Genomic DNA, 15,823 nt, shown 5'->3' on the forward strand with positions numbered 1-15,823 from the left:
GTATGAATAACTTAAAAATGCACTAGAAACGTTATAATCGAGAGAGATTATGGAGCAGCCTGTCAGGCGCTCAACACAACTCAAAAATGTCTGAGTTGTAATCAAATTTTCAACTCTTCTCGGCAAGTCTGCAGTTGAAACCCATGGTGATCTTTACAAACTAACAGGGAATAAATAATGCCCCATCAATTCAAACAGTAAGGAAATGGATCAGGGAGGTTGAAGGTGGGAGGTCTGACATAAAAGATGAAGCGCACGCAGAAAACATGGGGAGAGAAAGGTGATGCATATTGGGGTTTTTTCGTCATGAGTGGCTTCATACTGAGCTGGCTAGTCACACCTGGCGTAACTGTCAATGGTGGCTACTACAGGTTCGTCTTACAAGACAAGCTGAGACCTGCGATCCAGAAAAAAGACCCGCTTTGCTTGAAGAAGGCGTCATCCTGCACCATGACAACGCGCCTGTTCACAAGTCCAGAGTTGTGAACGAGCTGTTTGAGGGCTACTCGTGGGAATCAATGGTGCACCCGCCCATTTCGCCCCATGCAACTTCCACCTCTTCCCCAAGGTGAAAAAAATGCTGCGAGGTCGGCGATTTGAGGACGAGGACCAGATTCAAGCGGCTATGAGAAAGGCACTCGCGACCTTGGACAAACGATCACTGACCACTGTCTTTGACCGCTGGGAACATCAAAAGGAGAAATGTCTTGAACTTGATGGTTCCTACGTTGAATAGGTATTTGAATAAGCTTTCCTTTGATACCAAATACAAGGTGATTTATAATTATATGTGAGGATAGCATGACAGGGAAACTTTATTCTGAGACACACCTCGTATCTTTCTGTCTGTCTGTCTATCTATCTATAGTGAAAGTAGGCTCTTTGCTAGCTTTCGTCAATCTATGACTGGCATCTATTGTGTAGCGCTTTTGGGGTCGCTCATAGCTTTTATTTGGTTATCGTGACCTCGTCGAAAGCAACTTCGGTCTGTTTGCAACCTCGTTGGAGCCGACGTACATTTACAAAGAGATATAGAGGAAAAAATCGGGAATTAAGGATTGCCTCGTTGGAGCCGACTTCTCGTTGAATGTGACCTCGTTGAATGCGGCACCCAGTGTATCTTTGTCTTCTGAGACATTGTTGTATACCTCTCAGGGCCTGACGAGCAAGGACGAAGCAGTCCGCCTCCTAAATGATCTAAATTGTGTCAATAGGGGCCTAAAACATTTAATAACAACCCAATCTTTGGTTTCAGTTTCACATTAATTACGATCGCACAAGAGCGTCACAGTTGGGTGTGCGAACATTTTCTTAATCTAACTAACAGAATTGACACAAGCAAACAGACCAGCAAGCAAGCAAACAAGTAAAACCTAAAACAAAGGTACTATTCATTTGAATTGATATTGATAGAGAATAAAATTCCTGATGGTTTGAAAATATTGATAGATGATCGAAAGTGAACAAAACCCCCCCCTACCAAAAGTACCCAATTTTATATAATTATTAATAATATAGGCCTACTGCCAGAGTTGTAGCATCCGTTTAATGTCAGTTCGGTTTTTCGAAACGTTCGGATAATGTCCAGGTTTTGATGAATAAAGTGAAACATTGGTTAATTAACACAAATCAAGAACCCTAATGTATACAAAACACTCCTGGTTCACCAAAGTCTCCTTGCATTTAATGCATTTGTGTTATGAAATCTTATAAATATAAAAAAAATAATTCAGACTTAACAATCAGTGAAATAAAATAAAGACAACACTGAAAATTACGGTTGTAATGAATCACAGTAGCATGCAACTCAAGTAAAGAGTTTATGGCACATCCTTTCTGACAAAAGGTACTTCAAGAAGATACTGGAATAAAACTGATATATGTAGATAAAAACTTAGATTCAATAAATAATTATTTGAAAACATGGAAGCAATGTACATGCAAGAGAATTATATTTCAAAGAAACAAAATTCATTATCACTTATTCATTCAAAATAGAGACGAAATATGTGTGAGCATTTTTTACTTTTAGCTTTTGGCTAAAGAAATCACAAATGCTGAAAGGAAGAATACAGTACATATAATATATTAAAACATTTTTATTGTTCTTCAACATTCACATGACAGAGCTTCAGCTTCAACGCTAGGAAATGTAACAGGCGAATTCATTTTGATTACTGGTACAGTAGTCTTCTTAAATAATCTATCTAACTATCTATCCATCTCTCTTTCAAGTACCTGTGAGAGTCTTGTGTCAGCCTGTTAGCTGATGTCTCCATAGCCATGATCTATCATTTGTGCACTTGAGGGGTTGCCAGTATCCAACTAATATCTCCATTTGTTGCCATTTTACTGTCCAAAAGTTGCCACAAAAATGGCAAGAGTTGCCAATAATTTTCAAGCTTTAAACTCTGTGTGACGACGTATATGGCAATATGTTGATAGAGGTAACTTAATCTAAAGCACCAGAATTTCTTGTGTTCTGTTTCAAGCATCCAGAAGATCATTTGTAGCCACACAGAGTGTAAAAACGTGAAAAATAAAGGTTTCACAACAGAATAAAATCAAAATTAGAACAGCACATAAACAACCACAAAAATTAACAAATAAGGGCGTGTGTCCACCTATCCGAAGAGTGGCCGTTTTAACCCTAAACATGTGTTATTCAAGAAAAAGTACAGGATATTACAAGTAAATTATGGAATCACGCACAAGGGGCCTGCCAGTGTCAGTTCATGTACATGTATTCGGGTTTGGTGGAGACACGCTCTCACATAACGCATTTATTTTTTTTTTGAAGGCAGGAACAATATCAAATTAAATGATATTGACATTACGATACACAAAAAAAATAGAAAACGCATCTGAACAATAACAAGAAAAGAAAATAACACACCAGCAAATTAAAATACAACAAAGAGAGAAAGATAAGAGAGAAACAGCAATATAAATAGTATGTAATGTACAAGACCTTTTTTCACATGAAGATAACCAAATAAAACGTGGGGTCTACAGGTAAGAAAGAAAAGAAGTTAAGCGTACGTGAAAATAAACTTTCTTTCTAAAAGTAAATAGGTTCGGTTTCTTTTTTTTCCCCTTTTTTTTATACCCCGTTTTTTCAATTTTTTATTCCCTGGCGGTGTGGTTTTTGGAAAAATGCAAAAAATCGCGTGATTCGTTGGACACAGATGCTAGATTGAAAAGGCATTTCCTCTGACAATTGCCAAGGAGATTTTCTCAAATTAGCTTCTTTATTTCCCTGGGATCTTGCCTTCTTAATGTTTACACCTCTTTTCAACATGGGATATCTATGAGGTGGCATATTCTCAAGTCTATCTGCAATAGAAATCAGCCAGCATCAGAGAGCTGCAAATAATCGCAGATGACAATGATGAGGAAATCAAGGTGGGGGGGGGGGGGGGGAGGAGAGAAGAGCTGGGGGGTCCGATCTGGAACCTCCATTCCCACACCGCTACGGCAAGATGGCTCTAGGCCAATCTATGGTTTAGTTGACTTCTTGTTTCAAGTTTTCTTCCGTAAAGATTTGTGGCGAAGACTTGTGCGAGGCTGCTCCTCCTTTTCATTGAGAGGAATGCTTAAAACCTTGCGGAGTCTGTTGGGGATGTAAGGATTTGAGTTACAATGACTGTGGCGATTTGGTATGTCCGACTCTCGGTACACATGAATCTCGACATTCGACAGAAGTTCTCTTTCAATATTCAGCCATTCCTGGAAGAGAAAAAAGTGAAAACAAAATCTATGAGCACCATTTGCAGTTTACTTTTAAAATGAGATAGTTAATTTTCCTGTTTGTTTTTACAAGTCACCATTTGTGCCTTTACTTCTTTTTGTATTTTTATTCTTTTATAATTTAAGTAATTCAATGCAGAGGACTGAACTACAAAACAATTAAATAATTTTTTCAAGTATTTAAAATCAACAGAATCAGTAAATAAAAATACAAAAACAAAACAGTATAGTATTACAGTGGAACTCGGATTCAACGAGGTCGCCGGGCCTGACCTAAAATCTCGTTGAATCCGAGTGTTCGTTATAGCAAACACAAGGTTTTGTGTAGATAATTACAGGCTCTGAGCAAGTAATGTATAAAAAGAAGTCACAAGTAGTGCCTGAAATGACTGCATATTATGAGTTGTGTAAAAAGAAAGACCGATTCGTTCAAATGCACACGCATGTGTCATCTCCATCGTTTACCAAAAAGTTGTGTTGCTGTGTAGAGCCTAGCATACGGCAACTTTAGATTCCATAGACCAGGGCACAATTCATTACGTAGATCTACGTCATGACTAGCTTATCATTGTAATAGTGATCAGTTGCCGAGGATGAAAAAGGACTGTGCCACGTTTGTATCTGCGACGTTCAACGCCCGGACCTCTAGTGCCCCCCCCCCCTCCCCGACACGCACACACAGCCACACATGTGTAGGCTGCCCATCCGACCCCGTCAAACGCCAGAGTAGACACATGCGCGTGCCTAGAACGCATGTGTTGGTATGAAAAAAGGCCGCTGATTGTTAGCATGCAATCGGCTAAGTGAATAATGGTTCATGATGCAGGTGCAATGGATGGTTTCTGGGAATCGATAAAGTTCGTTCTGGGAGAAAAATGAGCGAAGCCACGTCTTCGGGGGCTGTTCACCCTGGAAGCGACCTCGTTGAATCCGAGCTCGCTGATCTAAGTGCTCGTTGAATCCAGGTTTTTTGATTGATTTTAAAGAAAAAAAAACCGGGGAATCTATCTCATCTCGTTGAATTTGAGTTCTCGTTGAATCCGAGCTCGATAAATCCGAGTTCCACTGTATTGCACATGTGATCAGGAACAAATACGGAGAACTTGATAAGTAAAAAAGAACTCTTTAAGAGAAGAAGCAAAACCATTTTCAAAGCAGAGCACAAGCGTAAAATGTTGCTAGAACGTGTACTTTTTAATTCTCAAAACTACGTTATAATTGCCTATAACATGAGTTTGCATATATAATAGGAGAGTATACTTTGACATTAAAATCATCAAATTTCTGTAGGTACCGCGAATACCATGGAGGGAATATCAGACATATTCTGGAGGAGGCTCAACATGTGTGAAATCAAGCACTGGTTGGACATGAAACACAGGTCCTATAATTTCTTATCTTAAAAAACTGTAATTGTTTGTTGCACTGAGATTGAATTCATTTGTGAAAATCCTATATTTGTCATTACTTCCACTTTGCTGGGACTGATCCTGGCTGTAGGTATAATATGGGAGGAGGGGGGGTATACTTTTGAACATCAGTTCTTGTAAAAATCACTCGTATTATAGGTAAAAATGTTCTGTATCTCTACAGCACAGAGCACCATTCATAAAAAGGGAAAATGTTTTTATTACCTCTTCACCAAGGACCCTCTCAAACTGTTTGGACATTTTTTTGTCCGGCACCCAGGCATTTCCTTTGGCAAAAACAACATGGTCCTGGTACTTTCCACTGAGCAGAATCAAGATCTTCTCAGCAATCAGAGGACAGTTGCGTATATCTGGGGTTGTCAGGATGAGATCAATCAAGGAGCTGAATCCCTCCCCTCTCTCTTTGTAAGTCAACATCAAGTAGCCTGAGAAGAACAAAGGGAAAAATTAATAAATTAAGTTAGAACAAATCCCCAGGATCAGATGCCATCACTGTAGACGCCATAAGAACGTGTGGATACCGTCCTGCATTTCAGAGTAAAAACGAGAATAAAATGGTTGGGCCACCTGTTATGAATGTCACTGAGTCAGTCAGCCAGCCTTGATAGCTTATAAAACCAAGTACTCAGGCTACAATGGAAGAGGTAGGACATACAAAAAGGGAACACTAAGAAACTACATCTCAATTGAAAAAGCTGCAGAGTTGGCCTTCCAGAGAAAACTGCATCTCCCCTCAACGTTCAACAGCAATAGAGGATTAAAAAGTTTAAACATAAAAGTAAGAACAAACATAGGCAAAGACTTTCTACTACAAAGCTGTTTAATCTCCCCCCCCCCCCCCTAACCTTCTTCCAATGAGAGGGAACAAAACTGATCCCCTGGACACCAGGAAAAATTATAAACTCCTCCAACTGTGGGATAACCCTTACAATGATCATTGGACATGTTCAGAAGTGCACACATGATATTTACTTTAGTATATATATATATATAATCTCACTGAATGTGTTAAGAAGTATTTCATTCTACATTCTCAGAAGTATATTATTGAATATGGGGGACTGGGGCTCAAAGGGTTAAAAGACATTAGTGATTTCTGTTTTCTTTATTACAGTTACAGAGAACTATGGGGCTAACTCACCTATGAAGCTCCAGATTGAGTCAGCTCTCAACATGCACCTATTTCCAATTTCCCAAGTCTGCCTGTCTTGAATCTTCAGAATCGCTGCCTCCCTGTGTCGGATCAGAACACTCTCCACATTCTGCAAACTTGCCCTGGCATTGCCTTGGCGAGACAGAAGATACAGCAAATACTTTCATCAAGCTAATACTAATACCAGTTGAGTGCTCCTTTCACTATGTTGGCTCAGTTATCTCAGAATAGACTCACACAACCTCGAACAAGTAGACGTTATTCCATAGTTAAGTATTTACAATTTTAAATATTTCAAAGCTAAAAGGCACAAATACATACAGCTATTCAAATGCCAAGAGAAGCCAAAAAAGAAAAGAGGAAAAATTCTCACAACAGGAGCCTTTATCTTTAACTTTAAGTTTTGTAAAAGTTTATCAAGTTTCTTTCTTCAGTCAATAAAAGGGGCTCCAAGAAAAACTGATCTGAGTATCATTAAACAAAGACTGACAAGATGACAAAAGTTTTTGGTACGTCTTTTCCACAAAAAATGTTTTTGTTATAGATTTGAAAAACATCGTTAAGGGAGGTGGGCAGTCCTGGAGCAAAATTCGAATCTTCTCCAAATGTGGTTTGGATTCCAAGAGCAATTTTTTTCACATGAGCACAATAAAGCATGATGTCACCTTCTTTCAACTGGGGACTATGACTTTTCTTACCTGCTACTGACAGATCCAAGAATTCTCCCTGGGCAAAGGAAGTTCGGGCCTGGCTACTTCGCGGGTTGTCCACGGCTTGACACAACATAGCTCTCACCAACTGCGCATGACACAAAAGATAAAAGTCCATCATTGAGAAAAGAAAAATCATAATATTCTAAGAAATGAATTCTAAAAAAATCATTTGTCGGCATGTCTCTTTAGAAAAGTAAATCCACTCAGAATTCTATTCATTTGAAGGATAAGTTGCACAAAAAGCAATTTATTCTTCAAAAATAGAAAAAAAACAAACAACTCCTGGTAGATTTAATAAAAGATGTTCATTTGATTTGATTGTTCAAATAGATTCAGGCTTTAGCTCACGTTGAAGGCAGTGGATTACAGACATGGTCAAAAAATAAAAGTCATTCATTTTATGCTCAGATTAGGCAAAGTCTTGACAAGAACTCTGGATAAAAGCAATAGAATTTTTTGGAGAGTGTTGTCTGTCACTTAAAACATCACAACAAATGAGAAAAAAAGAGGAAAAGTTATTATAAAACTACACACCTCAATTGCATCACCCTCGAGGTTCAGAGCCCTCAGCAACATTGGAATTGTGACAACACCTTGGTGTCTTCTCCGACGAATCGCAACTGCATCGGCATCCACCTCATCATAATATTCTTCACCCTCACTCTCCTCCTTTTGTTCCAGTGGACCTTCGCCTCTGCTCCTGAAATCTTCATCATCATCATCATCTTCATCACCAGCCTGACCTGAGGCACCCTCTCCCTGAGCCCGGGCTGCATCCGCACAAGCTTTTTTGAAATCTTGAGAGAAAAAATATGAAAAAGAATAAGCAATGTAAATGGGACAGTGTCCTCATGAGTGTCTTTAAAAATCAAGGAAGGCGGAGGGGGTACAGTGGAACTTGGATTCAATGAGGTCGCCGGGCCTGACCTAAAATCTCGTTGAATCAGAGTGTCTGTTATAGCAAACACGAGGTTTTGTGTAGCTAATTACAAGCAGTGAGCAAGTAATGTATAAAGAGAAGTCACAAGTAGTGCCTGAAATGCCTGCATATTAAATAGTATTATGAGCTGTGTAAAAAAAGACTGATTCGTTCAAATGCACATGCCTGCATCATCTCGATTGTTTACCAAAAAGTTGTGTTGCTGTGTAGAGCCTAGCAACTTTTGATTCCTTAGACCAGCACACAATTCATTATGTAGATCTACGTTATGACTAGCTTATCATTGTAATAATGATCAGTTGCCGAGGGGAAAAAAAAGACTGTGACGCGTTTGTATCTGCGACGTTCAACGCCCGGACCGCTAGTGTGTGTCCCCCCCTGACACGCACACACAGCCACACGTGTGCAGGCCGCCCATCCAACCCCGACACACGCCAGAGTACACACGTGCATGTGCCAACAATGCGCGTGTTGGTATGAAAAAAGGCCGCTGATTGGTCGCATGCAATTGGGTAAGTGAATAATGGTTCACCATGCAGGTGCAATGATGGTTTCCAAGAATAGATAAAAGTTCGTTCTGGGAGAACAATGAGCGAAGCCACGTCTGCAAACTCGTTGAATCCGAGCTCGCTGACTTAAGTGCTCGTTGAATCCGGGTTATTTTTTATTGATTTTAAAGAAAAACAAACAAACAGGGAACCTATCTCATCTTGTTGAATCCGAGTTCTCGTTGAATCCGAGCTCATTGAATCCGAGTTCCATAGTAGTAAGTGGAGATGAAAGCATGTGACAGAACAAGATTAGAGAACCGGAAAGGAGCAGAAAAGAGAAAATTTTAGAGTAAAAAAAGTGTTGTTGCTGTCAGGTTACAAACCTGTGATCTATTGAATGAGAGGCGAACACCATAATTCTAGACTATGAGAGCCCCTAATTAAGACACGAAACATTGTTTTGTCAAGAGCATTGCATTAGACAAGGCAACAAGGTTCAAATATGAAAAAGCAGGAAGAGGAAATAGTTCTAGAGGTAAATGAAAGAGGGGGGGGGGGGGACCTGACAGAGAAAAACGGAAAGAGAGACAAAAACACACAACAAAACAAAATTGGTAGTAGGAGAAAGCATCACCATTGCATTCTGCTGGGCAATGAGGTACAAAGTAAACATATGAACATGAAAAATCAGGAAGAGAAAATAATATATACAGTGGAATCCTGTTATAACAAGAGGGAGGGGACCGGTGCGAAATGTCCGTTATAGCAGGATTCTCGTTACAAAGGATCCAATAATAAATTCAAGGGAAATAGTAAAGTAGGCCTAATCTATGAGTTTGGCACTCTGTTTATTCCTTTTTGTACCCCTGATGATGATTTGTTCAACATGATCTCTAGGTCTTACTTGATAAAAAATCGAATTAGGTTTCTTTCTCCAGCACTAGCAATGTTGACAGCTCGGCGTTGGCGATCAGAAAGAAGGGGGTCTGGCTCTAGGCTAACTCGCCCGCTTTGTTGTCCCCCACCCCACCACACCCTGTGGTGCGTCGCGTCTGCTTGCGCACGTCACACACTCACTCCATCTATCACAGCATTGTGACTTCTCCATCCCGCACCAGAGAAGTGAGAGGCACGGTATGCCTAGATAACCTAGACTGGGCTGGCCTATCACGCGATGCGTTCTGCTTGTCTGCGCATGCCACTCACTCCCCACCCATTCGCTCCGGCCTTCATTGTTGGTTCGCGTGGGCTCTCCCATTCTTAATTTCGCTGGATCACCAACAACTTTCTCAACTGGCAAGGTTTTATAATATGTAACTGGTCTGTGCACTGTGCACAGCGGCAGCAATATTCCGTTAAAACCGACCCGCGTGACGGTCTGATGGCGCAATAGCAGTATTTTATTTACAAAGATAAAGAAGGAGAAAAAAGGGGTTTAAGAATAGTGTCTTTATAACAGACTTCTCGTTGTTTCAGGACTCGTTATAAGTGGACTCCACTGTAGTAAATGAAAGGTGGGGGCTGGGGTTAAAGAGAGAGAGAGAGAGAGAGAGAGAGAGACAGAGACAGAGACAGAGACAGAGAGACAGACAGACAGAGAGAGAGACAAAGAGAGGGAGAATAAGAGAGAAAGAGAGAAAATAGGTAGTGAAAAAAACGTTAAGGTTTTAAGATTCAAGAAAAGAAACAAAACAGATGTTAACCAGATTAACCTTCCTTACCATCCATCTTCTGATAAATTCTGCTCACAGCATCCTTGACCCCCGAGATCCAGTGAGCCGGAGGCATCCCACCATTCAACTGCATGTCCTGGACGTCTTCGCTGCTGGTGATCCAGAACTCCAGGAATCCGACACACCCAGGCAGACCCGCTAAGGGAGGGTAGCAGCTTTGGCTCAACTTTGTTAGTACCTATACGAACCAAAAGAAGATGTAATGTCACTCTTTTAGTGCCAGGTATTTGTGAGTTATATTTATATATAATATATATATAAACTGTGTCAAAATGGAAGAAATTGTTATGCTTCCAGAAAAGAAAAAAAAACAGGAACGAGGAAAATTGTTTGGATGATGATGATGATGATGATGATAATGATGATCGTGCCTTTTGACATTATGACGTGTATGCGCGCACTTTTGTTGCTATAGCTTGTAGTCAATAGATTTTCCATTATATTTTTTTGTACATGTTCCTGAAGAAGCCCTTAACCGGGCGAAACGTTGAACTTATTAAATTGGAAAAGTCTACTAAGCCTCATACCCTTTTTCATTCCCTGCTATCTACAATGATGATAATGATGATGATGATGATGATGATGATGATGATGATGATGATGATATGATGATGTTGATGATGATGTTGATGATGATGATGATGATCGTGATGGTGATGATGATGATGATGACGATGATGATGATGATGAAATGTTGAGAATGACATGCTGGATAAATTTTGATGTTCATTTATATCTTTGTCAGGAGCCCAGGCTAGCTCCCCTTAGACACAATATCACTTGAACTTGAATAAGAAGTCAGTGTCTCAGATAGATCTATACAAACACATAAAGTGAAGCTGGTTGTATTAAATAAACATGGGCGTCGGTAGTCTAGTGGTTTAGCTACCGGACTCGTAATCGTGAGATTGCGAGTTCGGGGTCCGAGCCTCAGCTCGGTCCGACGTTGTGTACTTGGGAAAGGCACTTTACACGAACTTCCCACTTGGCTCGGTCCTATCGGAGACGGACGTTAAACTAGGAGGTCCCGCCCCTTAAATAACCTAATAGTGTTGATACGGGCGTTAAACCAATACCATTTCACCATTAAGTAAACATGTTCTACTCGATATGATTGATTTTTCTTTATAAAAATCTTAAATCCGACTACTTTTAGTTTAGTTTTAGTCGAGGTTTTAGTTTTAGTGTTTTACAGCACTTGCAACACAATAAAGTCATATAAGTGCCGAAGATTAGAGGTGTTACAAGAGAGTAACAAACACAAAAAAGAAGCAGGGGAGATAAAGACGATAGATGTTTGATAGGAATTAGTAGAGGTTTTACGGCGCTTGCAACTGCATTAGGTCATATGAGCACCAGAAGATTACAGGTGTTACAAGAGAGTAACAAACATAAAAAAGAAGAAGGGGAGATAATGACGACAGAAGTCTGATAGGAAAGGAGAAGCAAACCACACCAGAGCACCCGCCAACCACCCACATCCTCCTACTTTGACAACCGTTTTCTTCACATTCTTGAGAGAACAACACATGACATACAAACACACAAGAAAAACATACAAGCATTCACAGACCAGAAGCATAAACATACACAGCCAAAGATAGTACATAACAAGATGGGCCACTCAGCCAAAAAGTGTCCGCAGGAAGTATGCTCTTTGCTTCAGATGGCGCTGCAGTCTGTTTTGAAGCTCTCTTTCGTTTTTCCAGAAGAATAGGAATAGCACCTCCTTGCGTGCGCAGATCGACTGCTGTTCATCAGCAGTTCGGGTACGTTCAGTGCGGAGTTTTAGGTTTTTTTTATTTTAATGACCTCTGGCCTTTCATTCTAAAGTCAAATTAAATGAAGAAAACCATCACCCTTTCCTCCGGAAGAGGTTTTTTGTCAGCGTTACCATTTTAAAAAAGCGTTCTTCCGAAATTTATCCCAAAACTTGCTAGTTTCACTTTGATTTTTAAAAACTCAAGTAGGGTAACTCTGTTCGCAAAGAGTGCGCTTTTGTGAAGAGGGCGCCACCAAGTTTTGAGGACACTTTTTTAATTGGCTCAAAGAGAGAAGTGGCCCATCTTGTTATGTACCATCTTTGACACAGCCCAAACATTCCAGTACATGGAAAGCAAAGTCCACACAGCAGAGCTGGGCGAAGAATCGATTCCAGAACCGATTCCCGCGATTAATGCTACGAAAGAAAAGTTCCAACACTTTTTTACGTAAACCAACAGTTATCAGTTACTTCAATCATTAAAATCTTCTTCTTTTTTTTTTAGACCTTATTTTTGAAAAATAAAAGTTGATGCAGTAGTGTTATCCTAATTCTGAAGATGCTCGGAGCCAACCAGGTAACCACGGGAAGAAATCACATTAATAAAAAGTAACTGGGTTCGGAGTCGATTCCTACGATTTCTAGCTTTCAATAATCGGGAACCTGGTCGCCCAGCACTACCACACAGAAATGTGTATTTGAATGGACATAAGACGTGTTGAGTTAAAAGAAAAAAAATCGATATAAATTACCCAACAGGCTGAAAAGTGCTGGTTTTTTTTTTCAATTTCATTATTTGGACAACTAACTGCCAGATATCCCCATGATGCCACACATATCAATAAATAAAGGAGAGAGAGGGAGAGAGAGAGAGAGAAAGAGAGAGAGAGAGAGAGAGAGGGGAGAGAGAGAGAGAGGGGAGAGAGAGAGAGAGGGAGGGAGGGAGAGGGAGGGAGAGAGAGAGAGGGAGAGGGAGAGAGAGAGAGAGAGAGGAGAGAGAGAGAGAGAGGGGAGAGAGAGAGAGGGAGGGAGGGAGGGAGAGAGGGGAGAGAGAGAGAGAGAGAGAGAGAGAGGAGAGAGAGAGAGAGAGGGGGGAGAGAGAGAGAGAGAGAGAGAGAGAGAGAGAGAGAGAGAGAGAGAGGGGAGAGAGAGAGAGAGGGGAGAGAGAGAGAGAGGGAGGGAAGGAGGGAGAGGGAGAGAGGGAGAGAGAGAGAGAGAGAGAGGAGAGAGAGAGAGAGAGACAAACACAGAGATACAAAGAAAGAAGGGGGAAGGAATAGGAGCAAGTGAGACAGAAAGAGAAAGAGAGCAAGAGAGGTGGAGAAAAAGAGAGAAGGAGAGAGGCAGGGGGAGAAATAAAGAGAGAGAGAGGGAGAGGGAGAGGAGAGAGAGTGAGACAGACAGACAGACGGACAGACAAACAGACAGACAGATATAGACTGAAACAGAGATATTAAGAAAGAGTACTAAATCTACAATGCAAGAGATATATGCATTTTGAAAGGAAATACATTTTCCTAACTCTCTTTACCTGTTTGTGTCATAATTGCTATTAACTATTAAATGTAAACAAGTAAAAAAAATCACAGGAAAAACTGAGCATCAAATTTAGTTTACGCTTATTTCACAGTACCTTTGCGGTGACTTTGAGTATAGATGAGTTTATAACTGTGGTGTCAAAATCAGCGGCTTTCAGAGTTGCAATTTCTTTCAAACGAGAGTCCACAGTGGCGGTGTCAGCTGTTGAAAAGAAAAAGAATATCTGTGAAGAGGATGTCTTTCCACTAGGGTTCATAGTTTGAGTTATTTATCAAGAGATTTATTTCCATTAACAGACAGACAATGAAAAGAAATATCAGGGATGAATAACTGATCAGGCAGATGACTGAATGAAGACAATACATGTAAACTAATTGATGGTCGTTGTCACAATTTTTTCTTTTGAAATTCAAGTTTGAAAGTTTTTCTGCTTGAGGCTTTCTTTTAAACCAGGAGTCAGCACAGACTCACCAGCGCACATCACCCATTTGATTCATTCTGTACAAGGGGGGGGGGAAGGAATTTTCTTTATGGAGGGGCAAAAGATGCAATTTTGGCATAATTTGATAAATCCTCCCAAAACAACCTTGTTTAATTTGAGGTGGATTTGATAGCTTTTGCCCCTCTGTGGAAGAAAGTCTAGCTGGCCCTGACTTGGTTTGACTGAATTTAATTAGCATTGTGAACTGGATCTTCTCCACCTCCAGGCAGTTATGAACCATATGCCTGAAATCTGCCTCTAGATCTCACTCCGAAGTAAATCTCGGCCTTCCTCTCTTTCTCCTCCCCTGGGGGTTCCATCTCAGGATTTGTCTTGTTATGTTGTGGGCTGGCTTCCTGGGTGTATGTTAAATCCATTGCCATTTTCTTATTTTGATCTCAAGGTCAACTGGTTTTTGTTTGGTTCGATTCCATGATACTACATTTCTGATGGTGTCTGGCCAGTGAATTTTCACGATGTTTGGATCTACTTATCCCGAAATTTGGAATTAATTTTAAAAATGCAAGTTTCTTAAAATGTGGTATCAGGTGCATAATATGCTTCAAAATATTTTGTCAAAATTCAAATTTGAAATGTTGCAAAAAAGCAAGAGAAGATACATAAATTGGGTACAATTTTCAAAAGAATAAGCAGTTAGTTTTTTTTCTTCTCCTGAAAAATGTTGCTTTCTGGGCTTAGAACAGCCGGACAGTTTGCCAACCATGTGGACTAGAGCTGGGCGAAGAGTCGATTCCGGAACCGATTCCCACTATTAATACTACGGAAGTAAAGTTCCGTCTCCTTTTTACGTAAACCAACGGTTATCAGTTTCATTTATCATTAAAATCTTTTTTTTTTTAGAATTTATTATTTGAAAAATAGAAGTTGATGCTTCGTAGTATTCCGAAATCAAGGGTATCCTAAATACTGAAGATGCTCGGAGCCAACCAGGTAACCACCGGAAAAAAGCACGTCATTAGAAAGTAAAGTAATTGGGTTAGAAGTCGATTCCTACGATTCCTAGCTTTCAATAATCGGGAACCTTGCCGCCCAGCACTAATGTGGACACGTTCAGATTGTCTCCAAAATGGGGCTTGATTCTTTCTAGTGCCTCCAGGAACGCTTTTTCTTTCAGCCAAGTGTCCAGACCAGGAATCAAGAACTCTGCTTTCAAAATGTGTCAGCTTATGGGGCTTTCAGGATCTCGTTGATTTTTTAGGCATATGGAGTTATCAGTATCAACTTAAAGCTTGCTCATTTGCCTTGCTTTTGATGAAAACCCCCCCCCATTTATCTTGAATAGAAGTTGAGCTATTTGCAGTTGAAGGAGGCGGCGCTTGGTGTCAGAGGCAAAATAAGCAAGAAAATGGTTACCAAACTTTGGTGACTTCCAATACTTGAGTATCCTTAGAAACTGCAAATTTACATTTTTTCTGTCTCTAATTAACGTTTTTCAGTGAAATCAACACAGAAATATATTTTTAAATGGACGTAAATGGTGTTGAGCAAAAATATTAATTCAATATAAATCAAGCATCAGTAAGATAAATGCCGGTTTCTTCCATTTCATTATTTTGACGAGAGCCTGATTTTACTACAATAACACTCAAATGGTCTATTCAGAGTTTTACTGGGGGCTCTCGTGGCCTAGAGGTTCGCCTCTCATTCAAAGGTCCCGGGTTCGAAACTGGGTAGCGACCGAAACATTTTCTTCGCTAAAATTGTCTCCTTTCACCTCCTTTCCTGCTCTCCAGCAATGCTCTGTCGTCTGCTTTCTGCCCCCACCCCCTCACCTCCTTTGCCCCCTCCTCTGGGCTCCTGACTCTTTCTG

At 40.3% G+C, this 15,823-nt stretch overlaps 1 protein-coding gene across 1 annotated transcript in view; it reads right to left on the minus strand.

Moving 5' to 3' along the window:
* Positions 1-3,142: 3,142 nt before the first annotated feature.
* LOC101861595 overlaps positions 3,143-15,823 on the minus strand; it is a gene marked incomplete at its 5' end in the record, with an annotated part of 30,607 nt that continues 17,926 nt past the window's right edge. Inside the window, 7 exon segments of the mRNA XM_005102549.3 lie at positions 3,143-3,729; positions 5,385-5,605; positions 6,322-6,465; positions 7,032-7,131; positions 7,581-7,843; positions 10,199-10,388; positions 13,606-13,712. Of these exon segments, the coding sequence (XP_005102606.3) occupies positions 3,523-3,729; positions 5,385-5,605; positions 6,322-6,465; positions 7,032-7,131; positions 7,581-7,843; positions 10,199-10,388; positions 13,606-13,712 (1,232 nt within the window).

The sequence above is a fragment of the Aplysia californica genome, unplaced genomic scaffold (genome assembly GCF_000002075.1).
Source record: "Aplysia californica isolate F4 #8 unplaced genomic scaffold, AplCal3.0 scaffold00330, whole genome shotgun sequence".
NCBI lineage: Eukaryota > Metazoa > Mollusca > Gastropoda > Aplysiida > Aplysiidae > Aplysia > Aplysia californica.